The sequence below is a fragment of the Bos mutus genome, chromosome 7, assembly GCF_027580195.1.
Source record: "Bos mutus isolate GX-2022 chromosome 7, NWIPB_WYAK_1.1, whole genome shotgun sequence".
Lineage (NCBI taxonomy): Eukaryota > Metazoa > Chordata > Mammalia > Artiodactyla > Bovidae > Bos > Bos mutus.
Window position 1 is genome coordinate 46,381,238 of NC_091623.1, and position 26,400 is coordinate 46,407,637.

General features: G+C 54.2%; 1 protein-coding gene and 1 long non-coding RNA gene across 3 annotated transcripts; one reads left to right on the plus strand and one right to left on the minus strand.

Moving 5' to 3' along the window:
- Positions 1-1,073: 1,073 nt before the first annotated feature.
- Positions 1,074-15,828, minus strand: PDE4C (phosphodiesterase 4C). 2 transcript variants are annotated; one of them, XM_070373319.1, is made up of 15 exons: positions 15,662-15,828; positions 11,707-11,898; positions 11,100-11,136; positions 10,938-11,011; positions 10,656-10,708; positions 10,277-10,389; positions 10,104-10,197; positions 9,405-9,568; positions 9,108-9,206; positions 8,520-8,684; positions 8,314-8,413; positions 7,584-7,738; positions 6,093-6,215; positions 5,654-5,836; positions 1,074-5,125 (listed from the first exon to the last, which is right to left on the minus strand). In XM_070373319.1, the coding sequence occupies exons 1-15, from the start codon at positions 15,805-15,807 to the stop codon at positions 4,736-4,738; spliced, it is 2,088 nt and encodes a 695-aa protein (XP_070229420.1). In that variant the 5' UTR covers positions 15,808-15,828; the 3' UTR covers positions 1,074-4,735. The 2 variants fall into 2 exon arrangements, with proteins under 2 accessions (XP_070229420.1, XP_005911970.2); XM_005911908.3 differs by having other exon boundaries at positions 10,277-10,386; positions 15,662-15,819.
- Positions 14,275-18,575, plus strand: LOC138988489 (uncharacterized). Its single transcript, XR_011464728.1, has 2 exons — positions 14,275-14,616; positions 15,618-18,575. It is a non-coding gene; the product is annotated as an uncharacterized lncRNA (long non-coding RNA).
- Positions 18,576-26,400: the final 7,825 nt, after the last annotated feature.

Genomic DNA, 26,400 nt, shown 5'->3' on the forward strand with positions numbered 1-26,400 from the left:
AGAATTTGACTGCAATGCGGAAGACCTGGGTTCGATCCCTGGGTTGGGAAGATCCTCTGGCGAAGAGAATGGCTACCCATTCCAGTATTCTTGCCTGGATAATTCCACGGACAGAGGAGCCTGGTGGGCTGTATAGTCCATGGGGTCGCAAAGAACTGGACACGATTGAGCGACTAACACACTCAAGACCCCTGAAGGGGGTCAGGCTAGTAGATGCTCCACCCTGCTTCTGAGATGAAGAAAGGAGAAATCGGGATCAAGAGAGCCACCCTCTGCCACCAATTTCCGGAAAAGAGGAGGCTGACGGACACTCCGGGAACCCCCGGGAACCCCTCTCCTTCCTGCGCCCCATTTTCCAGAGAAAAATTCAAAGTCAAATTCAAAGAAAAATCCAAATGGCCGAAGTAGGGCAGGAAAACAGCCTATCCCCTAATCTCGCAAAGTCTGCGGTTAAAACAAACAAACAAACAAACAAACAAACAAACACGACAACGTAGGGAACAGTGAGGTTCAAAGACCCTGCAATAAAGGAGTGAGGTGGGTGGGAGATGCTGTACTCCTGCCGGACTCCTGAGCTAAAAGACGGGGATGGAGAGTCCTCCCTCCACCATCCTGGCAAAACTAGACTCAGAGATGGAGACTCTGGGGTCCAAGATGACCCGTTATCCCCCAACGATCTTGATGTGAAAAAGTCAGAATGGGGGGTGGCGCGGAAGAATAAGACCTCGGCCTCGATTCCTGGGCGCTACCGTCCGCCCCAGCTCCACTCTCCACACCCGGCAGGGGGCGTGTGGCCCCAGGAAAATTCTGATCTCCCTGATTCCTCCTCTGGAGACGAGGGGCGGGGCTGGTCCTGTTTATAAAAAGCTCACCAGCTGCAGAGGCGCCTAGAGACCAGAATAACTTAGCGCCTGGAGGCCGCCCCCCGCCCCCAGCGCCCCGGAAGTGCGGAGAAGTACCCCCCCACACCCGCTCTCCCTGCAGTTGGGAAATCTATTTTTTCCAAAGGATAACATCTTTGTCCCTCCTCCTCACTCGGACTATAAAAGTATCACAAACCCACTGCGGTGAATTGAGAAAATTTTTAAAATATAAATCCACCTCCAACTCGCCCCACTGGAAGACCAGCAGTCGAGTTTCCGCTTTGGGGTGGGGAGTGGGGGCTCCAGGCGTTGCCCTGGTGGAGGTGAAGGCATGCGAGTTTGCGAGGCTCCCTGACCTCCCGGATGCATGTTCAGGCGAAAGTCGGCGATACCCATTTATTTTTTCCCCAAAGGGTAAAAGCTCACAACAATGTGCACCAGCTTCTGCCCAAAGGTATTTGGTATTTTAAAGTAAAAATAATGGAAGGACTTTATTGCTAAGAATCAGAAAAAGGATCTGGAGTTAGGGATGGTTGAATCGGAGGTGCAAGCTACAGACTTCAGGGGAGGTGTCCTATATGGCCAGGGAGACATAGCCGGGGGTGGGGGGCGCTGGGAGAAGGGCTCCAAACCCTCTCAGATCCCACCCCACTGCCTCCCCACTAACTCATCTTTCTCCTCTGGTGAGTCACTCCATATTCTAGGTTCCAGATGCAATCTTGCCTCAGGGCCTTTGCACCTGCTGTTTCCTCTGCCTGAGCTGTCTCCCTAGCTCTCCCTGTGCCTGGCTCTCTCATCTTCAGGTCTCCAATCAACACCCACCTCCCTCTGGAAGCTCTGCTTTCACCCCGTCACTTCCTATCATGTCATGTATTTCTCCTTCCCGACACATCCCATTAGAAGTGTCATGCTAACTCATTTATTCAATAGCCAGCTGTGAGCTCTGAGTCAGGGATTGGTGTCCTTAGCACCTACGCCTACTGTGTAGACACAGTAGGCGCCCTGTGATGGTATGATATGAATGGATCAATGAATCAATGAAGGGTTGAAGGGAGGGTGACTTTGGCCACTGAGGTTAGGGAAGGCCTCTCCGAGGAAGTGACATTTGAGCAGGAATCTTAAGGAGGGAAAGGATCTGGCCACTGGGAGAATTGGGGGGACAGCGCTCTAACAGAGGGAACAGCAAGTGCAAAGGCCTTGAGGCCGGAACTCACTAAATAAGCTCAAGGGACACCCCTCTTCATCTCTGTAAGGGGGGGCCAGGCAATATTTTCTCCCTAAACAGAGGGCAAACAGGTCCTAGAGTCAAGGCCTGAAAGTTCCCAGGGGCCCTAAAGAACTTCTCCTTCCCTTTGGGTCTAGGGTGGGCCACAAAGGCAGAGAGTGTGCCCCTCAGGAAAGACCCTAAACGGGAGAAAATGGGGGACCTGGAGCATGCGGGTGACTTCTTCCTCCCCCTCTCTGTGAGCCTCAGTTCCTACTTCTGTGAAACGGAAAGAAGAGGGCACTAGTGGTAAAGAGCCCTCCCGCCAATGCAGGAGACATAACAGACGCGGTTCAATCCCTGGGTCGAGAAGATCCCCTGGAGAAGGGCTTGGCAACCCTCTCCCGTTTTCTTGCCTGGAGAATCCCATGGACAGAGGAGCCTGGCAGGCTACAGTCCACAGAATCACAAAGAGTCAGATATAACTAAAGCGACTTAGCACACACACAGGCACAAAGCAAGCCCATTCTACCTGTGAAATGACAAAGGCTCAGGAAGGTTAAGAGATTTGTTGAAGCTGTCAAAGTCAGTCTCTGAAGGAGTCTGAAGATCTCAGTCTGGAGAGGGTGGTAGAAACAAAGCAAAGAATCCCAGAGAGCTTCTACTATTGCCAGCCTGGAGTGGGAGTGGGAGAGTCAGGAAGGACTTCCTGGAGGAGGGGATGCTGAGCTGAGACCCAAAGGGTGAGGATGAGGCACAGAAGTATTCCAGGTGGCAGGCACAGCATGTGCAAAGAGCCTGAGGTGGCACTGTGCTTGGGGTATGAAAAGCCAGCATGCATACTGTTCACAGTAAGGAGGAGAGGAAGGAAAAGCTGTGGCCCAAATTGAAGGAGAACATATGAATGTTCTTATGAATGAGGGGGAGAAGAAAACAGAAATAAGGTGAAGTGCTGAAGGCAGATGATCTAGGGGTGATGTTACAGCAGAATTTTATTTTCATCCTTACATGTTTCCATTATTTGCAAATTCTCTACAGTGACCATGTATTACTTGCAGGTAAAGGGGAAAGGATAAAAAAAATTATAAATAAAAAATCCCATAAATCTCTGCCTTTTAAAAGCCTGGAAGGAAATGTACCAAGTTCATGATCCAGATGCCCTTTAATTCTCCCTCAGTGAAGTTAGATGATTAATTGTGATGACGATGAATTATCAATGGAATGGAATTATTAATGAAATTATTTAGGAATGAAGCCAGAGGCTGGTCTGTAATGACTTCTGTCATGTATAAATCTTCAGACACACAGGGAGGGAGGGTAGCGGGGTGGGGGGACGGGGGATGGGGAATACTGAGGACTCCGGAAGTGAAAACTGAATCTGAGACGAGCACAGAGCCACCCACCTGCTCTCCCCCACGCCCGCAACCCTCAGGATGAACTCCACTTAGCCGGGCTCGGAGAGACTTCCTGCAAGGCGAGGACCCCCGAATTCTCCCCGCCTCCCCTCGCGCCTCCTGCCACCAGGGGGCGCCGCTGGCTAACGTCTGGAGTCCAGCAGCATGGCCTTGAGCCCTGAGACCACAGGACAGACTCTCCGCTCCTGTTTCCCCATTCGTGAAACGGGCACGGTACTAATTCTGTGTGATACAGTTTATTTTAATCCAAGCAAATGCCCCATATTTCTAAGATATTTCAGGGAGGTCACACACATCACCCTCCAACCATTGTTTACCCAAGTACCAGGATCAGGCCATAGAGGGGAAACTGAAGCCCAGAAGGGGTGATGACTCACAAGAAAGTGTCAAAGGTCTCCTTTTCCCTACGGGGAGTCTAGACAGCCTCAGAACCAGAAGATGGAGAGAACCTTCCTTGAAGGAGAATTCTGTGCTTTTGTTACTGTTCTAGAAAACGGAGAGCATATGAGGGAGCCAGCAGGAGGCCCTGGGGCCAGGGAGAACCAGGATCCTTAGACCTGAAGACAGAAACCACAGTAACTTAAAGCAACATCCAGGGCACAAGCAGTGACGGCTAAATCAACGTTCAGAGACAGTTCCTGACACAGAGCCCTCTCTTCCTTGGCCCCTACCATCACCCCCCCATCACCACCAGAACTCCAGAGCCAGAATTGGGTCCAGATGAAGTTTGGTGCTGAGAACTTCCCCATTCAAATTCTTGTTCTCTTTCAATGAGCTGCCTGCCTGGTAGACTTAGAGGAGGTGTCTAAGGGAGGGGTCATCTCCTCGAGACTGATTCCCCATCTCCTCGTGCAGTGGTACCCCAGAGGCACCTAACAGGCACAGGCCTGGCACACAGTACGTGCCCAGTAAATATCTGATAAAGCATGAAAGAATAAAGTGACGGAGTGGCTCAAGAGTGACCACTGGACAAGATGGACAAAGGTGCCTGGCAGACACTCCCTTTCTACACCACGGGTGGAAGTCCAGGAGGGGAGAACACAAGGGCCCTGGAAGAGGCTGCCCCCTCACCAGCCCAGCTCCTTGGAGAGCTCTCTCAGCTGATCCCAGGGTCAGAGTGGACCCCAGTCAGGTGCCTCCGATTCAACCCTGAGACCTGCCTGTAGCAAAAAGCCCAGTTGTCTCCCTGGGGAGGCAAAGCAGGGGCCGCCTGGGACCTCTTCCTGGAAAGTCCACCCACCCATCAGGGGCCATTAGGTGCCCAAAGGCTCAGCCACTGCATTGCCCTCATGGTCCGTGCAGGGCTTGCCCACAGTCCTCTGGTAATCCAGGTGTGGGGCCCCAGGGTCTGGGCTGGCCTCAGAGGATAGGAGCTCAGTGCCAGGTGACTTTGAGGCCTCCCCATCCAATGCTTCCTCCTCTTCTTCCTCCTCTTCTTCTGCCTCCTCCAGAGGGAGCTGAAACTGAAATCTGTCAGGGCTACCCTGCTTGGGGCTGGTGGGGTCCTCAGGGCTGCGTGGGATCTTGCTCTGGTACCACTCGCGGTTGTCCTCCAGAGTGTCCAACAGGTCCTGTGCATCTGGGTGTACCAGGTCAGCCCATGTCTCCCACAGTGGATGGGCAATATAGTCAATGAAACCCACCTGTGGGTAATACAAAGTTGAGGGGTAGAGGTTGCTGAATGGTGAGTCACTGTGGAACCTAAGCCCAGTCCAGGCAGGCCTTTGCCCAGGTTGTTCCCCTCTGCCTGGAATGCCATTTCCTAACTCCTATTCATCCTTCAAAACCCTCTTCAAAAAACCCCTCCTCTAGGACACCTCCCCTGCCCCTTCTAGGCTTCTCCAACACCTAAGTCTTTCCATCCACCTTAGCCCTGACTCCTGAGTCCTCAGGGCTGATGAATGTGCCCCCAGATTGGGACCCCTTCTAAAATACTCCACGTCACCCAGAACAAGCATTTCCAAACTCCACGAGTAAGTGCAGATCTCTCTTAAAGCATCCCAGAGGGAATATATCCCAAGACACATCAGAGCCAGCCCAGGGCAGACCCTTAGGCCACACTGCCTCATTTGCCAGGCTGGGGTCAAGCCAGGAATCATAGGGTCAGCTCGGCCACTCCTTTCTCTCCCCTCTCCCCAATGCCCAGCAGCTCAAATCAGTCACTCTCAGACCTGGGACTTCTCCACTGAAGCTGTGTGCTTATCACACATGGGGCTGATGTCCAGGCCTGATTCCCGTTCAGAGTCGCCCTGCTGGAAGAACTCGGCCATGATACGGTCTGTCCACTGGCGGTAGAGTGGTAGCGGCTTGGTGGGGTTGCTGAGGTCAGCGCAGTGCACGAGGCTTTGTAAGACCTAGTGAGATTGAGAGTCGGGAGGGCTCAGGCCAGGCCACCCCCAGGCCTGGTACCTGCCCTAAAAAGGCCAGTGCCATGGACACACCCATCTTACAGGTGGGGAAGCTGAGGCCAGGGAGGGGAAGAGGCGGCTAAGACAAAGGCGCATGACCATAGGTGCCTCTGTTTCTTCAAGTTGGGCATTCAGTCAGCACTTCATCCATGGAGCTAAAGGAGAGCTGTGGAAATCGGCCCAGGGCTGCCCAGCCACACACCTGGATGCGGTCAGAATAGTTGTCTAGCAGCAAGACTCCAAGACTTGTCACCTTCTTGGTCTCCACCATGGTCTTGAGGTCAGCCAGGAGGTTCATGTGTTTGGACATGTCCGTGGCCAGCACCTGGAGGCAGGCGAGGGAAGATGACAGGTATGAAGATAATGCCTGCCCCATCCCCATTCCCCACCTTGCAGATGCTGGACCCACTTGGTTCTTCAATCCTCTGAGCCTCAGTGTCCTCACCTGAGAAATGGGGGCATGTGACAAGATTCATTGCAAAACCAGCTCACAAAGAGGCTGAGTCAATAGTCCCTTCTCCAAGGTTGCTGGACTTGTGGGGTGCATCCCACAGTGGGACAGGGCATGGAGGAAGGAGATTAAACCTAGGGGCTGAGATGAGTGTGCCTGAGGGCAGTAGAGAGACCCCACTGATGACACAGCCAGTGCAAAGGCTCTGAGGCTACACAGAGGAGACAGTTGTGCCTGGACAAATGAGTGCAGGAGCAACAGAGGAGCAAGTGAGGGTGATAAGAGTGGGGAGGGCCTCGGGGGGAGTGGGGGATTTATCCAGAGGGCTGTGGGAGTCACAGCTGTACTTGGTGCTCCCCAAACTTCTCTGTGGCTGCTGTGTGGCTGGGAGGGATGTTTTCAGCCATTAGAAGGGAAGTTCAGCCTTGAACACTACTGTTTAAAAATTACTTAGCTGTACCCCTACAGGCCCAGCCCAGGAATGACCCACAGGTTTCTCTGAGAATCAGACAGAAGTCTCAAATCTTCTCCCCAAACCTCCCATCTGGCCCAAATGATGCTTCTGCTGGGGGTGCCTACTGCCCAAAGCTCCCACTCTCCCTTACCAAACTTTTAGTTATTCTTTACTTGGAGCCTTGGTTTCCTCTGAGCCCTCCCTACATGCTGTTCCCTCTGCTGGAAACACTCCTCCCCATCCCATGATCTTCTGCACTCTGCAGGCCCTGGCTTCAGTGTTCCCTCTTGGGGAAGTCCTCCCACGCTGAGCACCTCTCTATCACAGGGTCTGTCTACAGGTCCCCCATCATGGCTCTGCCTATGTGTCCATCTCCCCCACAGAGTGTAAGTCTCATGAAGGTAAGAATTCTAATGGTCACTGCCAAAGGGCAAGCACACAGTAGATGCTCAATAAATGCTAGTTACATAAATGACTTGAGACAAAAGATCACAAAATGTACTGGTGTCTCCCAACTTGAAAAATATCAAATGCAGATAAAGCTGCACCTGAAATCCTAGAAAGAAAAGCTTCTGGGAAAGAGTTTCCCAGAAAGAGTTTCCACACAGTTTGCACGTGAATTGCATCGAAGACTTGATTAGCCTAACCAAGTCCCACCCAAGGCTTGGACAGTCATCGTCTCATTGTACAAAACCAGGAAGCTCAGGCTCAGAATGGGGAGATGCCCTCATCCAACTGAACCCCCAGCCATGCCAAAATCACCCTCCCATCCATCACTGTGATCTCACTATGTCAATGACCATCTTGCGCAGGCTCAGCCGCTGCTTGGTGCTGAGGTTCTGAAAGATGTCACAGTTCTCTGCTTGCAGCAGCTTGAAGCCCACAGCTAGGTGGTGGTTCTCCAGCACGGAGGCATCATTGTACATAAGTGCAAGCTCTGAGTCTGTGGGGGAGGTGGAGAGTCTCAAGACCCGCACACCCAACCCACTCCACCCAAAGGCTGGTTCTGTAAAGTCTTGGCAAACTCCTACTCATGCATTGAAGCCCCAACTTTAATGCCCCCTTCCTCTAGAAAGCCTTCTAGGACCCTGTCTCTCCCCATGGCCCTGATCTGGTTTTTCAGAGCTGGGGGCATCTGTGTTCAGCTCTGCCTCCTTGAGACTGCTGACTCCTTGGAGACTTGGCATGGCAGGAGAGAGTGCTGAGTGCTGGTTGAATGAACTACTGAGTCAGGGCTCCACTCTTTATTTCCAGCTCTCCAGAGATGTATCAAAATATAAGAGGTACCTAACCATTGCTTACACCTCCTACAGTATCCTAAACTTTAGAATCTCAGCCGGCTCACATCAGCTCTGCCACATTTATTATTCTCTCATTTACTGGGTATCTGCTGGATATCTAGGCCTGCTCCGAGCACCTAAGGGAGAGAAGATTGTGGCAGCTGTTTCAGAGCAGGGATGGGACAACCTAACATCACTTGATTGACAGGCGGTGGCAGGGCCCAGCTCCCTAACTCACTGGTGTTAATGAGAAACTGATTGGAGACCCCTGGATGGTCCACGTCGTGGATGGCACTTGCAAAGATGGCAGCCAGGACTTCCAGGTCTGTGAACACGGCCTGAGTGGGCATGGAGCATATGAGGTGAGGGACAGGGCCTCTGTGCCCAGCACCCACCAGAGGTGCCCGGCACCCACCAGAGCTGCCCGCAGCCCCAGGGCCCTACCTCGAGCGCAGGTGTGGCGAGAAGCACGTGTGTGGACTGGGCCACGTCAGCAGCATGTAGGCTGTTGTGGTAGGCCACATCGTTGTGGTAGTGGCCCTCCAGCATCAGTAGGTAGGTGGCAAGCGTGTCTGCTGGGATCTGAAATGTCTTGAGCAGGTCCCGTTCCTGGTCCATCACAGGCCCCTAGTCAGGGCCTCGGCCTCTGGGTGGCAGCACGCACTATTCCTGTGCCGCCTCTCCTTCTGAATCCCTAGCCAGCTCTCAAGCGCCCCCTCTTCCAGGATGCCTCCCCTGCTTTCCCTCTGAATTCCCTTGGTCTCTGTCCTTCCCCTCTTTCTCATCTCTGACCGCACAGTTGTTCCCTCCAGACTGGGTCTCTTCAGGCCTGGCCCAAGGCTGAGTTTTGTTGATAGTCAGCAATGAACTGTTAAACCTAATGAACTCCTATCCATCCTTCAATGCCCCTACGCAAATGACCCTATTCAGACATGTTAGGGAGGATGTGAGGATTATGCATCCCCTGAAGTCCTGAGGTAGGAAGAAGAGGAGGAGACACAGGGTATCAGAAGCCACAGGCAGGGGAGGTACCTGAAAGATGCTGAACATGATAGCTGTGAGAGGCCGGTTCCCACTTAGCTCTGCCACCTTGAACACATCAAGCCCCCACTTGCTGGTGTCTTCCAGTTCCTAAAATGTGAAGGACTGTAGCTTAACTCCAGCCCAGCTTCCACAGATTCTGGAGCCTTGACCCCCATCCCCAGCCTCAGGTCCTACCATGAAGCCCACCTCGTCAGTATACAGGTGGGCAAACTGAGGGCCAAGACAGGGTGTCCATACAGAGCATGCAGCCAAACCTGGGTTTCAGCATTCCCACTGGAAACCCACCTTGGCCAGCTGCCCCTCCTGATCCGTCTGGACCCCAAAGCGTGGGATGGTGGCTGTGGAAAGACTGGAACTGTGGGGAAGTCCACGCAGGCTGCTGATCTGGGACACGGGCCTCGGGGGCTCCGCAGGGGTCGCCCTGGGTAACTCCACCTCAGTCTGCTGCTCTGCAGGTGGGGCAGGGTAGGACTCAGAGAAGTCAGTTCGTCTGCTAGCGTTAGTCTGCTTGGCTTCAGGCACTGGACCTTGCCAAGCCTTGAGATCAGCTTATTGCCTTTTACCAGAATCAAAGTGATCTCAGAGTAAAGTCCTGTCTGGCCTGTAGCTACCCTTCCCCTCTGTTCAAGGTCTATCTCAGTAACCCCTTCTGCTGGACATGGCCTCTGGGCATCTGGAGCGTAGCATTTTTTCTGGAAAGCCAAATGTCCTTTCCATCTCCCAAACTGGAGACCCGGCTGCGTGGTTCCTGCTAGCTCCTCCTTGGCAAACTTCTACTCATGCTTCAAAACCCTAACTTTAATGTCCCCCTCCTCCTGGAAGATCCTCCTCTTCCTCCCTCTGGTCCAGCCTTACCCCATAGGGCTGGAGGTGTCTGTGTCTGGTTCTATCTTCCTCAGTTGGACTCTGCAGTAGAAGGCTTTCTTTCTCTTCCCTCTTCCTATCTCTGCAATCTGGCCTAGGCAGTGACCCACCATAGCTCACCCAGGAAGGTCTGGGATATGTACTCGGACACTTGATTCCCCGAGCGGCTGGTTTCAGACAGGTGAGTCAGCTCCCGGTTCAGCATCCGCTTGAACTGCAGAGGAAGATGAGGACAGTGAGGATGGGGCCCTGTGGACAGAAGCAAGGGGTCGCAGTTATCTGGCCTCCCTCACCTTGTTGGAGGCCATCTCCCCCACTGAGTGCCGCGTCTGCAAAGTCTCCAGCTGATCCAGACACCAGTCCAGCTCGTCCAGTGTCTCCAAAGCCAGCTTCTGCCCAGTGTCTTCTGGGGGCCAAGTTGATCAGGGGTCTGCCCCACCCCCCACTCGGGAACCCCGCGCCCCTCCTGCCCCCGTCTCTGAATCTGGACCCTGCAGCTCTTCCCAATGAGGCCACTCAGGACCCCCGGCTCTCTCCATCCCCAAGGGTGTTTGGGGGAAGAGGGCTTAGAATTAGCACAGCTTAAAGATTCATGGACTGGAGAGGTCACCACAGAGAGGAAGTTCACAGCTGTCCCACAGTGGAAGGAGGGGATAGGAGTAGGCACATTACCTTTTGGTGGAGGGGGCTGGCTGCCAGATGGGGTGTTACAGACGCACGCCTGCCTGCAGTATAGTAGGCTCAGGAGTGGCCTGCCTCACCCATAGGGCCCGCCCCCAAGACCTCCAGGCCCCGCCCCTCCTACGCTACTCCCCCCTGCCCACCCCGGCGAGTTGACAGGGGCACCCCTTCCGCCCACGCCCAACTCTCCTTGGCCCACCTCTCCTTGGCCCACCTCGTCTTTTGAACCCGCCCCTCTTTGCCAGGCCCCGCCCCGCCCCGCCCCCTGCGTACTTGGCTGCCCCGCGATCTTGCAAGCGGGCAAGGGCCGCAACGTTGCTTCGAACTGTCCGCAGACTGGCTAGGACCTGCCGGGAGAGGGGGTGGTGAGCGTTGGAAAGGAGGGGTCGGCTCTGCCTCCTTTGCACACGACGGAAGGAAGAGGTGGGCACTCACCTGGGCAAAGGGCGTCACAATCAGGTCTTCTCCGTGTCTGTGGGGAGACGGGACATGGAAGGGCAGTCAGGAGGAGCCCTCCCAAACTTCCATCTTCCAGCTTTTACCCACACTGTGCCCTCAGCTGAGCACGTCCTTGGAGTGTCTTCCTGGAAGTCCCTCGTCTCCCCTCACCCGACGCTTCTCTGAAGGCCACCGTAGCCCCTCTGACCAATCACTCACTTTATCCCCATCTCACAAATGGAGAATCTGAGTACCAGGGACAACAGGGGTTTTAGTAGAGGCAGGAAATGATGGCTACTAGGAAGCTCAAATCAAGGACTTTGTTGGGTTGCTGTTAATTGACTTTCTGGATTACCACCCAACCCCAACCTGTTCTGTTAATTGACTTTCTGGATTACCACCCAACCCCAACCTGGAGTCAAGCATAAAGAATCACGAGTTAGCATTGTCATCCTGCTCAATTGAGTAAGTGAGTTGTCTGGCAAACTGCTATGTATACTTCAAAGCCCAGCTCAAATGGTCACCTGAAGGAGGTGTGTGAAATGGAGGAATAAAGGAAAGAAGAAAGTAAGAGGAGGTGTTATTCCACCAGCCTCAAACTCACAGGTCGCTGGCCACGGAGGAGTTCCGAGACATGGTTTTGGATGAGAGTTCATAGTCACTGTCTGAGCGGTACAGGAAGGACTCCCGCCTCTGACTGTGCTGGGCAGGTGCTTGGACGATCTGGCCAAAGCCAGATCCAGCCTGAGGGTCCAGGATGCTTCTCCCACACGAGAGCCCATTTTCCAGGTCCAAGCTGAAGGCAAAGGAGACATAGTCAGAGCCGAGGGTCCTGGCATATGGATGCCACATCATAGTCTAAATCCATTTTCTCAATGCCTCCCCAGGGCAGGGCAGGAATAGCCTGCAGCTTGTCCATCTGTTACAGTCATACCCCCACTAAGGGACACAGTGCCCCTCACGCCTCCATCTCTGCCTCTGAACCCCAGAGTCTTTTCCACTGGCACTAATCTGGACTCCAGCACGTGAGTTTTGGATTTGTCTCTAAGTGGCTGTGTGACCGTGGGTCACAGCTTTTCTGTGGACATCAACCACTCTGTTTCTAGTATGGGTATCGTAGACTACATCCAGGCTTCCCAAGTGGCGCTAGTGGTAAAGAACCCGCCTGCCAATGCAGGAGACTTAATAGACATGGATTTGGTCCCTGGGTTGGGAAGACCCCTTTGGGTAGGACATGGCAACCCACTCCAGTATGGAGAATCCTATGGACAGAGGACAGAGGAGCCTGGCGGGCTACAGTTCATAGGGTCGCAGAGTAGAACACAACTCAAGCAACTTAGCACGCATGCAGACTTCATCCCCAGCACACTTTTAGGGAGTTACAACCCAACGCCTGAGGAGGGCGACAGGGCGCCCGTAACTTACCCAGATTACTAAGGGTAAGTGCATGGAGACTGGAAATTACTTCCTGGGCTTTCCTCTCAGGAGGGCACCTGGGTTTTGCCTAGATGGGGCACACTGGAAGGCCCCCCACAGCCAGGAGAGGCCCCACCCTCAGCTGTCCTTGGCTATGCCCTGAACCGCCTGTCCTTTACCCCAGCTCCAGTCCTCACCCTAAACCATAATATAGCCCTGCCCCCATGCCCAGAAAATCCCATGGATGGAGGAGCCTGGTAGGCTGCAGTCCATGGGGTCGCTAAGAGTCGGACACGACTGAGCGACTTCACTTTCACTTTCCACTTTCATGCATTGGAGAAGGAAATGGCAACCCACTCCAGTGTTCTTGCCTGGAGAATCCCATGGACGGAGAAGCCTGGTAGGCTGCAGTCCATGGGGTCACAGAGTCGGACACGACTGAAGCGACTTAGCAGCAGTAGCAGCCATCTCATCAACTTCGCCTCCAGCTCACTCAGCCCCATCCTCAGTGCCCCAGTTCCTCAGCTTTATTTTTGGCCTGAATGCTTTGTCTGTTCTCCTCTTCCTTCAGGCCTTTGCACAGGCTGTACCCTTTACCCAGGGCATGATCCTCCCCTGTTCAAGGCAATCCCCAACCCCATCCCCCTATCTCTTAGCCCCATCTCTCCCTCCAGCCACACTCTGACGAAGTAAGGAGGATTTAGGCCTCTCCCACTTGGAGTCAGAGGTCAGAGAAAGAATGGCAGGGGCCGTGGGGCTAGAACAGAAGTGTGAGGCCAGGAGTGTGCAACCAGGGAGAGGGGCTGCAAGTGGGTCACAGAGAAGAGAGTAGGCAGGAAAGGCGGAGACAGGAAGACCCTGGGGGACGCCCCTAGACAAAGGGCTCCTTGCCAAGGTCCGGTGTCCACCTGGTCCCCTGCCAGGTCATCCCATCCAAGTCCGCGCGGGCTGGGATCGGGGCCTGCCAGAAGGAAGACTCTGAGCAGGGAATTCGGTTCAGACCGAGTTGCGGGTCAGGAATTCGGCAGGATTCTGCCCGACTCAGTCGAATTTGACTAAGTTGGGTCTGGTCATACAGAATTGGGCCTCTTCCCTCTGAGTTCGGTCAGTGTGCTTTGCTGTGTTTAGTCGCTCAGTCGTGTCCCACTCTCAGTCGTGTCCCACTCTTTGCGACGCCATGGACGGGGGCCTGCCAGCCTCCTCTGCGCATGGGATTCTCCAGGCAAGAATACTGGAATGGGTTGCCATGCCCTCCTCTAGCGGGTTTTCCCAACCCAGGCCAACCCAGGGATCGAACCCAGGTCTCCCGCATTGCGGACAGATTCTTTACCGTCTGAGCCACCCGGAAAGCCCAAGAATCTGGGCTCTCTGAGGGTCTGGTCTTACAGGATTGGGCCTCTTCCCGCAGAGTTCGGTCGGGTGAGTTCAGCCGAATTTGGCTACCTCCGACTGCACTCGGGTATGTTCGGAAGTTTTCGGGCATGTTCGGCTGTGTCCGGCCGCACGAGGTTTTCGAGCAAGTCGGGGTGGCGCTCAAGCCACGTCAGGCACATTCGGTTTAGTCCGGCCCCATTCGGGTGTTCGGCTGTGTCCGATCGCTCTCGGTCCGTTCGAGTTGGGCTCTCGCAGAAGTCCCTACTCCCAGAGCTTCTGAATTCCCGCCTCGTGACGTCACCCGGAGGGGCGGGGCTTCCTTGCGCTTCCCCGGCCTTGGAGCTGGCGGAGTGACTGGTGGAGACTCTTGGGGGCGGGGTACTGGTGGTGGATACCCTAAACCTGCGATTCGAGGGGGAGGCCCGGGAATGGCTACCACCTACCCCTCCCTCCCCTCTCCCCAAAAGTTCTGGAAAAGGCGCAACTGTAGATAAATAGGGAAACTGAGGCCAGGAGAGGTCACAGGGTGCTGGGTTCGAATCCAAAAGCGAGTGCGGCGAGTTAGGGCTGAGCCGGGGTTTTCTCGCTGCGGACGACGCTGTTTTTCTTTCTGCTCTAAACTTAGCCGAGAGCGGCGGGGTCAAGCCGTGGTTCCATGACGCGGGCGGCGGGGAGAAAGTCGCACGGACTGTGGGAACGGCGCGTCCGTCCATCGGTTAGACAGGTAAACTGAGGCACAGGGGCTTCGGAGAGACCCGCCCTTTTCCAGCCTCACACCCTTGACGTCCTGGATGCCTTTGTGCGCACTCCCAAACCCTCGGCTGGGACCCCTCTTCTCAGGCGGCTGGTGCACCGGGGCGGGGGGGGGGAGTGGGGGTTCTCCCGAACCCGGAACCCCACTCTGGCCTGAAATGGTGCCATCAGGGACCACCGTCACGACTGCCCCCACACACACCCCAGATGTCATTGGCCGTGTGACCTTGGAGAAGGACCTTTAGTCTCTCAGCCTCCAGGTGCCAAGTTACCAAATTGAGTGCTAAAGCCGCGCGAACCAAGCGCAAGGTACCAGACCCAGTCGGCGCCCACCAGCCCCACCTCCAACCCCAGCCTCTGCCTCGCAACCCACGATGTTACAGTGGCTTCTTGAAGGGCCGGAATTTAAACCCAAAGCGGTGGGACGAGTCTTTGAAGGAGGTAACTAAGTGGGGCTGCGCAGAAGTGGCGCTCCGCGCCTGTCAGCTCTCAGCCTGGGACAGCAACAAGCCCTCTTACATCGCCAACACCCTGCCTCAAAGGCCTCCATCAAATCACATCTTCCTCCGAGGATACCGAGGGCTTAGTGTGAGGCCACCAGGCCACCCCGTTGTTGGCACCGGGGCGGATGGCCCGGGCACACCAAGGCGGGGAGTGACCCTCATCCTTCACTGCCTGGACGTTCAGCCCTCCCGCCCCGGGTTGGCAAGGGTCAGAAGGAGACGTGAGCCTCAGCCCGTCCTGCTCCAGGGCACTCAGCTGGAGACGGACAGACGGCTGGTCCCCTGGGCATGTATCCAGGCGGTGGGTGGAGGGAAACAGATGGAGAGAGAGAGGCAGTCATCAACTAAAAGAGACAAAGAGCAGGGGCGGAGAGATAACCCCGGAAAAAGGGCAAAGGAGCAGAGGTTTTATGCCCTGACCCTCCAACCTGGCTCCCGCTGTCCTTGACTCTGCCCCTCCCACCTCCAGCCCGGCGGTTCCGATGACCCCTGCGAGGCCCTGTCTCGCCTCACCACAGCGGATGGGCCACGGTGAAGCGCCGCTGCAGGCGAATCCTCTGGTTCACCAGGAGCTTCCTGAAGAGCCCGGGGGAGCCGCGTGGGGAGCCCCGAGGGGAGCTCGGCCCAGGGGCCGGGGCGGGAGCAGGGGCACCCTGCATCGCCAAGACCGCGTGGAGGCTGGACGCAGCACTGGCTGCGCGGGACCTTTTCTGGACAGCCATGGGGGCGGGGCCCGGCGGGGAGCGAACCCAAGGCGCCTCGCCCCGCCTTCGCCGCGGGACCCGCTCAGGGACCCCCACGGGGACACATGGGGAAACTGAGGCACTGAGCTAGATGAGGCTCTCTGCTTCCCTTCTTTGGGGGAGCCCAGAAACTGCATCTTACACCACTTCCCTCTGTCAGCATGTTCCCCAGAGGTGTAGCTTGCTGGGCTGAAAAGAGAGATACGGAAGTCAGAAAAGGAAGTGCCCTCCACTATCACGGAGTCTCCGAGTATGCCGAGGGGCTGCCCAGATTCCACATAGTACTTTCAATCCGCCTCTGCCCGTTTTCCAGATGGAGAAATTGAGGCCAGAGCCACCAAGAGCCTGCTCAGGAACTACAATCCTTGAGTCTTTTGTCGGGTGGAGAGACTGAGGCTTGGAAAAAGGTGGAAACAGACTCAAGTCTTCACTGCAAGTCTCCCCCCCTCTTTCTGTCCCCCTCCACAAGCCCCCACGTGACCTCCACCTGCTCTGACATTCTCCAGTCCCTGTCTCTGGATCCTTCCCCCTCTCCTGCTGTCTCCGCTGGACAAACATCCGCACTCTACTCCTGCCAAGACTTCTGCCCTGTGTAGCTTCAGCTGCCACAGCCCACCCCTAGAAGGACCCTCAAAAAGGGAAGCTTTGCCCCTAGTGCCAGAGATGGGGGGCATTCAAGAGTCTGTACCAGCTGGCTTACCCTGAATTGCTGGGGTCAGATGGTCCTGCCTCATTCTTCAGAAAACAAAACCAAGTCTCAGAGAGTGTCATGCCTGGAGGTGAGACCCAGAACACCCAGCTGCTGGTGACAGAAGTCACCAAGGTGCAAGGAGACTGGGCCTCCTTGCTGAGGCTCCACAGGAGCTCTGCACTTGACTGTGTCCTGCTGTGTGATAACAGCCCCCCCTGCCTGAGCCTTGCTCCAGGGGACTTCACCAGTTTGGGGGTGCCCAGACAAATGCCACCCAGGTTTCTGGCAGTCTTGGGGGGGTGTGAGATATTATTTCAGGAGATCAGGCTTCAGTGGGGAGACCCTGACCCTCCCCTGACATCTCGATCATACTATGGTCCCTGCTGTTTAGATGAGAAACTGGAGGCCCACAGAGGAGTCACGCTGGGGCCTAGGAGGACAGAGTCTCAAGGGTCTGGCTAGGAACCCCCTTCTGTCACCAGGGCCCTGCAACCGGACACCTGGTGGGAATCAGACTCTCTGTCCCCAAGACAAAAATACCATCTGTAGCTGCTGTGACTGGACCTAATTATAGCTAGTCCCCAGGGGATAAAGGCCGCCGGGCTCAGCCTAGTGGAGAGACTGGGGTTGGGGCCAAGGAGTCTTGACACCACCCCCAGCCCTGTGGGAGGGGCTCAGGATGCTCTCGTGGCCCCAAGGAGACACTGAGGCGCAAAGAGATTCAGTCCCTTTCCTGAGTTCACAGACACAAAATGGAAGGTTAAGACTAAACACGTGGGTACAAACTGAGCATTTCTTGCTCTTCTGGTGCCGAGCCAAGGGCTGTGCATGTAAAAGTCATTTGCTTTTCAGAGCAGCTCTATAAAGTGGGGACTAGTATTCTCATTTTGTGGATGGGGAAATTGAGGCACGGAGAAGGGTGCTCATTGCCTGAAGTCACTCAACCCTGGGTTGGCAGGCTCCCCAGCCTCTCCCAACTTAATGCTTAACTAGCTCCATCCCCTGAGTTTGAGTAAGCTCCAAGAGTTGGTGATGGACAGGGAAACCTCACGTGCTGCAGTCCATGGGGTCGCAAAGAGTTGGACTGAGCAACTGAACTGAAGTGAGCTCCATCGCCTGTGTAGTCCCAGATGCTACTCTGACATTAATGCTTTATCGATAGTTTTAATGTTAATGTTTCATTAATAGATTCAACTTTAAATATTTTATGACCAGTTCTATCAGTAATGCTTTTACTGTTATCAATTGCTTTTTGGATGGAGAAACAGCTGCAGAGCCAAGACTCGGCATTCAAAGCCTGGCCTGCTGACCTTGCGAGACTCCAAGCTTCACCCAGGAGGGCAGAGGCCAAAGGAGGTGCTGACATGACTTTGTCTCACCCTAACTTTGTCTCTGCATGCTATATGACCTGGGAAGGTGACCAGCAGTCTCTAGCGCCCTTGACACATCAATGTCTCCATTTCCCCTACTTGAGTGAGCCTCTTCCTTGGGCAAGCACTTATCTCCTCTGCCACTAGGTGGCGCTAGTGAGACAGGAGGTGCGTGCTGTTACCCTGTTTTCCGTACAAATACACCTGGGTCTGGAGAGAAGTGATGACTTGCCCTTCTCCCTGAAGAATCTAGAGAGAGAGGAGAGTGGAGGCTGAGTCCCACGTGCAAGTGCTCAAGGGGTAAGATCTCACTCTCCTCTGCTCCAGATCCTCCCGTGGCTCCCCATTGTCCTCACTTCTGAATCCGCACCTCCCTGGCAGCCTTGTGTAGCCTAACCCCTGCCTGTCTCCCCAGCTTCCTCCTCTTGGCTCACTCTGCTCTAGGCTCATCATCTCCCTCTCCTTGCTGTTTTTTTGGAAGCATCCAGGCTCATTCCTATCCCATGCCCTCACCGGAAGCCTCCTCCCCTGCTAACTGTTTTGGTTTTTAGGTCACAGTTGAAGCATTGCCCTCTGCAGGAAGCCCTCCCTGACCAGCTAAATAAATGAATATCCTCAGAGCACCCTCCTCTTATTGGTACAATTTCCTATGTAATGTCCTGATTATTTGATCTGTGTCTGCCTCACCCACCAAAGCTTCCCAGGTAGCTTAGCTGGTAAAGAATCCACCTGCAATGTGGGAGACCCCGCTTCGATCCCTGGGTCGGGAAGATCCCCTGAGAAGGGATAGGCTACCCACTCCAGTTTTCTTGGGCTTCCCTGGTGGTTCAGACAGTAAAGAATCCACCTGCAATGCAGGAGATCTGGGTTCAATCCCTGGGTTGGGAAGATCTCCTGGGGAAGGGAATGGCTACCCACTCCAGTATTCTTGCCTAGAGAATCCTATGGACAGAGGAGCCTGGCGGGCCACAGTCCACAGGGTCACAAAGAGTCAGACACAATTGAGCGACTTTCACTTTCACCCACCAGCCCCTTGAGGGAAGGACCAGGTCTGCCTCGTTCCCACTTGTGCCCTCCATGGCCAGCACTTAGTAGGTACTCAATGAATGCTTGAGAAATTATTAGAGAACCTCCCCTCCCACCCTCCAGCCACATTGGTCTGTGTTCGGCTCCTCACACATCTGGTCTTCTTGAGTCTGAGGCTTTACACTTTCTATTCCTTCTTGGCACACCCTTCTCTACACTCCTCAGCGGACTTCACTTTATCCTTCAGGCTAAGCTTAGAGGTCACTTCTTCCAAGTGGTCCTTCCTCACCTTCTGGCCCCAGCTGCTGGGTCAGAAGCCTCCTCTGGGCCCTACAGCACCCTGATCTCATTCCATCACAGTATAGATCACTCTGTATGGTCTCCAGCTGGTATGTCTGCCTCTACAATTAGCCTATGAGTGCCCTCTTGCCCTTGGCCTGTGCCCCAGTCCAGGATGTGGCACACAATAGCTGCTAAATAAATGTTTGCTGAACAAGATACTCAGACCCTCCCAGACTTTTGTGATCCACCTGGGGTGGTGGGGAGGCAAGCCACCCTGAGGCCTATGCTCTGGCACAGAATGTTCTTGACAAAATTCAAAACCTGTGAGTTTTTGTGTTTGCATTTCGCTAATGACACTGAGACTCAGGGAAGCACCACCACTTGCTTGGAAGTGGGCAGAACATGGGCCTTGAACCTAGCTTCCCTGAGGACTGAGCCTCTCCCACCATATGTGCACATATACACACAAGCAGAACACACACACACTCACAGGAACACAACCCACCACTCCTGCCTTCCAGGGCCACGTGGTTCTCCCCCGAGATGGGCCCAAACCTAGTTTCCATTTGTTCCTTCTGGAAGATGGAAAATCATGAGTCACCGGGAGGGAGGAGTGGGGAACTAAGGGTCAGAGGGTGGGGGCAAGGGGCCTGCTGGGCCACCTGGGGAAGCCCCAACCCTACAGGTCGTGGGGCCCCGCTGCCCCAAACACCAATCAACACTGCTGGAGGGCCAGCCTGGGGTGTTAGGCCAGGCTTGTTGACCAAGAAATCAGTAGCCCTGGGAGGTCCATGGACCAAAGTATTAATAGGAGAAAAGCCCAGAGAGGATAGGCTTCCCCAATAGCTCAGCAGGTAGGGAACCCACCTGCAATGTAGGAGACACAGGAGACATGGGTTTGATCACTGGTTTGGGAAGATCCCCTAGAGGAGGAAATGGTAACCCACTCCAGTACTCTTGCCTGAAAAATTCCATGGACAGAGGAGCCTGGCAGGCTACAGTCCACAGGGACACAAAGAATCAGATATGACTGAATGACTAAGCAAGCATGCTAGAGAAGAAAATGACTCATTCAAGGTCACCTAGCCTGGCCTCAAACCCAGAGCTCTAGGTCTGGCCTGATTTAGCTCCCTCTCCCATCCAAGGGCTTCCCAAGTGGCACAGTGGTAAAGAATCAGCCTGTCAATGTAGGAGATACAGGAGACACAGGTTCAATCCCTGGGTGGGGAAGATCCCCTGGAGGAGGAAATGGCAACTCGCTCCTGTATTCTTGCCTGTGAAATCCCATGGACAGAGAAGCCTGGTGGCTACATGTAGTCCAGGGTGTTGCATAGAGTCTGACAGAAGTGAGCACACACACACACTCACACACATACACACACACCCATCCAAGGAGGACCCTGCTCCTTGGTGGTGCTGAGACCTCTCTGGCCCCTCCAAGTCCCCTGTTTCTCTGTGTTTCTCTTCTGTCTTTGTCTTATTCTGGTTATATGAATCTCTCTCAGGTTATATGAATCAGGAGCAGCCCCCTACACACCTCTACTCCCCTCTTCTCCACCTCATTCTCACATTGGAAGAAACATCCTGTGCTCAGGCTCCCCAAGAGGCTTTCCTCTGATGGCAGAGGACATGTGTGTGTGTGTGTGCGCGCGCGTGTGCGCGGGGGGGAGTGTGTGTGTGTGTGTGTGTGGCAGGATATGCAACAGAGGAGGCTCCTCCCTCCAGCACAGCAGACAGCTGACCCTGGCACTCTAGTATATCTAGCCCAAGCTCCCCTCAAATGTTTTCTGTGACCACAAACCCCACAAACACCTGAGGACAATCCAGGATCTGGAGGACCCTTGGACACCCAACTGGACACACCCAGCCACAAACACACACGGGCACCACAAGGGGAAACACTCAAGCAGGCACACAACTGGTATACAAGCGCATACATAACTGGTATACACACACCCGAACGCCCTGTCACCCACAGAGACCCAGTCAGCGGAGCACACACTGAGTCGTAACTGCTCAGACCCACACATACTCGGACGCAGCAGCACGGTGTCACACACATCATAAGCAATCATGACACCACCGCCCCCCAGCTCCACCTCCGCGTAAAACAGCCTTTTCCTCTAAAGCGCCGGCCGCAGCCACGAGGCAGAGACCCCCGCTCCTGAAAAAGCAAAGACCCTCCCCTACTCCCGCCAGGCCCTGCGCGCCGCCCTGCCCCCGCCCACCTACCGCCTGTGGAAGGAGGTGGGCCAGGAGCGCCGCGACTTTTCGAGAGCTGGCCTCAGGCTCGAGTCCCGCTCCCTGCGGCCCACAGACTTGTCCGGGTCTGAGTGGAAGCGCTGCTGGATGCGGATGGGGCGCCGGGGCTGCCGCCACAGGTGCTTCGGGGCCCTGGCTACGCCTTGGCGGCTGCGAGCGGAGTTCAACTCGCGGGATGCCTCTAGCCCTTCTTGGACCTTTGGGGTCTCCATGCGCCAGAACTGGGGAGCAAGCGGAGAGCAGGGCGCGAGAGCCGTCCCCGGGAGGGAAGAGAGTCTGAGCCGAAGTCCCGGCCAGAGCCGGGAGTGGAGACGACAGCGAGGAGCTGTCCGCGCTGAAGGTGCTGAGGCAGGAAAAGGTAGCAACAGGGGCTCAAGGTGGGGCTGATCCCGAGGAGCTGTCCTCACTGAGGTGGTGCTGAAGGATAGATAGCAGGGCAAAAAGAACTTGAGGGTGGGGGTTGGGGAAAGGGGATGGGGAGGACCCCTGCGCCAAGGATGGTCTGCCGTCCCCTCTAGAGCTGAACGAAATAGGTTCAAGACATGGAGTTGGGGTGAAGACAGAAATTGTCCTCCCGTTTTCTGCCAAACAGAGAGCAGGGAAACAGGGTCTCTGGAAACTCCCAGCACTGAAGCATTGATCCTACTCCTGATGCTGAAAGTGTAGTAGATTCAGGAGCTCCGAGTGGCCAAGACAGAGAGGAGCTGTCCGCGACCTGTCGGTTCTGAAGGCAGGGCAGGAAGACAGACAGGAGTTCAGGAAGACCTCCAGACCAGGGCGTCGATGGCCCGGGAAATGCTGAAAGCAGTAGCGGGTCTTCAGCCTTCCCCTGTGACTGTAGCAAAGAGGTGTCTGGAAGCAGAATCAAGGGCTCTAGTCTTCAGAGGTAGGCACAGATGGCGGTCTCTCTGCTCAGAAAGGTAGGCTTAGCAGTTCAGCCCCAGATTGGGTCTCTTTGGGATCTTAAAAGCCCCATACATGCTGGGCAGAAATCAGAGAAGTAAACAGAAATGGGGAAGGGCTATGGAAGGGTGCTCAATGCCTGGGGTGTGCACACAAGAAGCTGCCCCTGGCTGGGGGGTAGAGAGGGGCACTCTTTTATAACCACACTGACGCCCAGACCCTCAGCGGAAATGGCAGGATCTCATTTGCCCCGTTACGCCCTGGGCCCCTCCTTACAGCCGCAATTTCTGCTCTCAACTCTCAGGCGTGCCCCTCCCTTCCCCAGTTCTAGACACTCAAGGCCCTGCTCACCAGACATTCTAATCTCAGGGGTTATTTTCTGGGAAGTAGCAAAGGGAGGGCGAGCATATTTTCTATCATGGTTAACAGAAGTAGACATGGACAAGAGCAGGCATAAGAGGGTGGGTGTGGGCCGAGGCAGGGAGGTATTTGGGACCATTTGGTGCAACAGATTTGGGGGTAGGAAGGGCTCCGATCTTTTCAGAGAACTCACAAGGACATCTCAAGCGTATTTCCCGTGAAGACTGTCTATCCTCTACTCTAGTTGTGTCCCCGAGTGGGAAGAATGGAAAATACTTGTACCAGGGAATCAGACACACTGAGCCCCAGTTACAATACTGCCATGTCTTGCTGGGTGGTGCCAAACAAATTGCTCCTCTCTGTCCATTCCATCTGGCTCAGTCCCCGGCCCCCCAAAGCTGATAGTGGGAGACAACTTGGTCCAGTGGTGGGGGGTGTGGGTTCTGCCACTGGCTGGCTCTTGCTTTCCCTCCCCAAACCTGTTTCTGTTCCAGAAAATGGGGATAATGATGGTGTTCCCATCTCTTGGCTTTGTTACAAGGATGAAAAGGGATGTCACATGTGAAGGGTCAAAGACCAGGAGCTGTCCACACCAGATCCCCTCTCTCTTACCTACTGCTGGTGCCCACCAAAGCCTGGTGTGTCTATTTTATACATAACTTCTGAATCTGCCTACTTCTCTCCAGCCAGTGGCTCCCACACTGGTCCAGGCGCCACGATCTACTGCCTAGAACTGTCAAGGTGTCTTAATTGGACCCCTGTTGTTTTCACTTCTGCTCTTGACAGTGGTCCCTACAGTAGCCACAGGGAATTTTTTTTTTTAATGCCAATCTGATCAACTCACTGCCTTGAAAACCCACCCATGCCTCCCCTTATATCCCATGAGATCTTGGGTAGTCAGGCCCCTCCCCACCTCTCCAAGCTCCCCTCCCATCTTCCAGCCACACTGGTCTATGTTCAACTCATGCAGCTGATCCTCTTGAGTCCAAGACTCCAGACATTCTGTTTCTTCTAATTGGCACACGCTTCTGGCTCAGCCAGTGAAGAACCTGCCTGCAATGAAGGAGACCTAGGTCTATTCCTTGGGTTAGGGAGATCCCCTGGATTAGGAAATGACAACCCACTCCAGTATTTTCACCTGGAAAATTCCATGTACAGAGGAGCCTGGCAGGGTACAGCTCATGGAGTTGCATGAGTGGGATACAACTTAGCAACTAGACCACCACTCCCTGTCTCCTCCTGGCTGACCTCTCTTTGTCCTTTAGGCTAAGCCTAGATACTACTTCTTCCTAGCAGCCCTTCCTCGTCCCATCCCCCTCCCCCTCCCTCCACAGTGCTGGGTTGGAAGCCTCCTCTGGGCTCCCTTATCACCCTGATCTCTCCAGTTAGAATGAGTCTATCTCCACCATCATCCTGTGAATATAGCCACATGCCCATGACTATATTCCAAGTACGAGGTCTGGCACACAGTAGGTGCTTAATAAATGCTTGTTGAACAAGTTAAAGAAAGGTCCAGCTAGACGAGGCACTCTCTTTCTCCTGGGACAGGCCCCCTTGATCCCCACAAGCCTCTTGACCTGCCTGGGGCCAGCCCTGTCATTTCCCTCCAGCCCCGACGTTGAACAGCACACAGGCCCTCGGCTCCACATCTACAGTGGTCCTGAGGCAGTGTGACAGTCGCGGCAGCAATGGGGTCCCTGAGAAGCATGTCTGGATGACACCATTGCCAAAGGGGCTCATGGGGGCCAAGCCGGAATCAGCCAGCTCCCAGACTGCCTGGGGAGACAGCAGCAAAACATGAGCACGTTCCCAGGCGTGGGAGCTCTCTGGAGCCCTGGGGACAAGGAGTCTCTGAGGTATCTTCACCAGGTCGTGTGTGGTCAAGCCCCTGCCCATCTCTCCAGGCTCCCCTCCCACCTTCCAGCCACACTGATTTATGTTCAGCTCATGCACCTGATCCCCTTGACTCCAAGACTTTGCACATTCTGTTTCTTCCAGAAAACATTCTTCCAGGAACTGACATTCTCTCAGTCCAGATTCCTGGACTGACGCAGAGAGTTGTATCTCAGTCCTTCTTTTCCCCTCAGTGAATTTCCTTCTCTCAGCCTCAGTTACCCCACCGATGAAATGGGAATGTGGATCTCAAACCTTGCAGGATATGAATAGTGCCTGGCCCACAGTAGGCACTGAAAAAATATTTTTTATCAGTCAATTCATATATAGTATATTTATTGTTTATAACATTATATATATATTGCTATTTATTATAATATTATAATAACATGCACTGTAATGGTATTCTAGCATGTCTTATTATTATTAAAATGTAAAGATAAGACATGCAGTACATAAACAAGTGAATAATGACAGTACCAATAGCCACTCTTTCTTACACACTCATTCCACACAGGTGGTGTTCTAAGGATCCTTCATGGATCAGCTCCTAAGAACACAATGAGACCATTTTGTACTATTATCCCCACTGTACAAACAAGAAAACTGAGGCTCAGAGGTTAAGTAACTTGCAGGTGGTAAGGAAATGGTGGAGATGAGGTTCTGGGTTCTGAGGCTTCTTGTTGGAAGGACTGAACAGGAAAAACTAAATGAGATAGTGTTTGCAAACGTGCTCTGGGTAAACACTTGAGACATTTAGAAATCAAACAGGGAACTTCCCTGGTGGTCCAGTGGCTAAGACACCAAGCTTCCAATGCAAGGGGCATGGGTTTGATCCTTGGTCAGGGAACTAAGATCCCACATACTTTGTGCATAGCCAGAAGATATGTATATATAAATCAGACAGAATCGGGATGAACTGATGCACTCTCCATCCCATCAGATCTGAGTTCAATCCATGCGATATGGTCTAGGCCAAGCATGCTTCAGTTTCCTCATCTGTCAACCAGTAATGAAATCCACACTGGTTCCTTGGAGTTGCTAATAACAGAATCGTCCAGCAGGCATATGCTAGCTTTAGGCTGGGAACTGTCCGCAGTGCTGACCCCAGGAAGTAGCGTCAAAACTGGAACCCGTGGCCATGGGGATAGGGGTAGGAGGCAAAGGCACAAATGAGGACTTGGGAGAGGCAGAGCTCAGAACCAGCCTTCTGCGTCTCTGTCCCTGCACTACACAAGTAAGTGTGACCCCACCATCAGGCTCAATATTCAGATGGAGAAACTGAGATCCAAGTGTGTGTGCATACTAAGTCACTTGAGTCTTGTGTCCAACTCTTTCCAACCCTATGGACTGTATCCCGCCAGGTTCCTCAGTCCATGGGATTCTCCAGGCAAGAATACTGGAATGGGTTGTCATTTCCTTCTCCAGAGGATCTTCCCAACCCAGGGATTGAACCAGCATCTCCTGTGACTCATGTATTGCTAAAAGATTCTCTACTTACCACTGAGCCACCTGAAGGCCAAGACTAGAAGGCTAATCTGGGCCAGAGCCAGGGCAAGGGGCGATGGGGAAGAAGGTAGGAGAAGAGGACATCAGTTGAAGCTCTTCTAGGTTCACTTCCTTCCTTGTGAGGTGGCCCCTCTTATTCCCATGTCCCAGAGGAGGATGTTAAAGCTCAGAGAGGAAATGAGCTGCTGAGGGTCACACAGCCAGGGGCGGCTC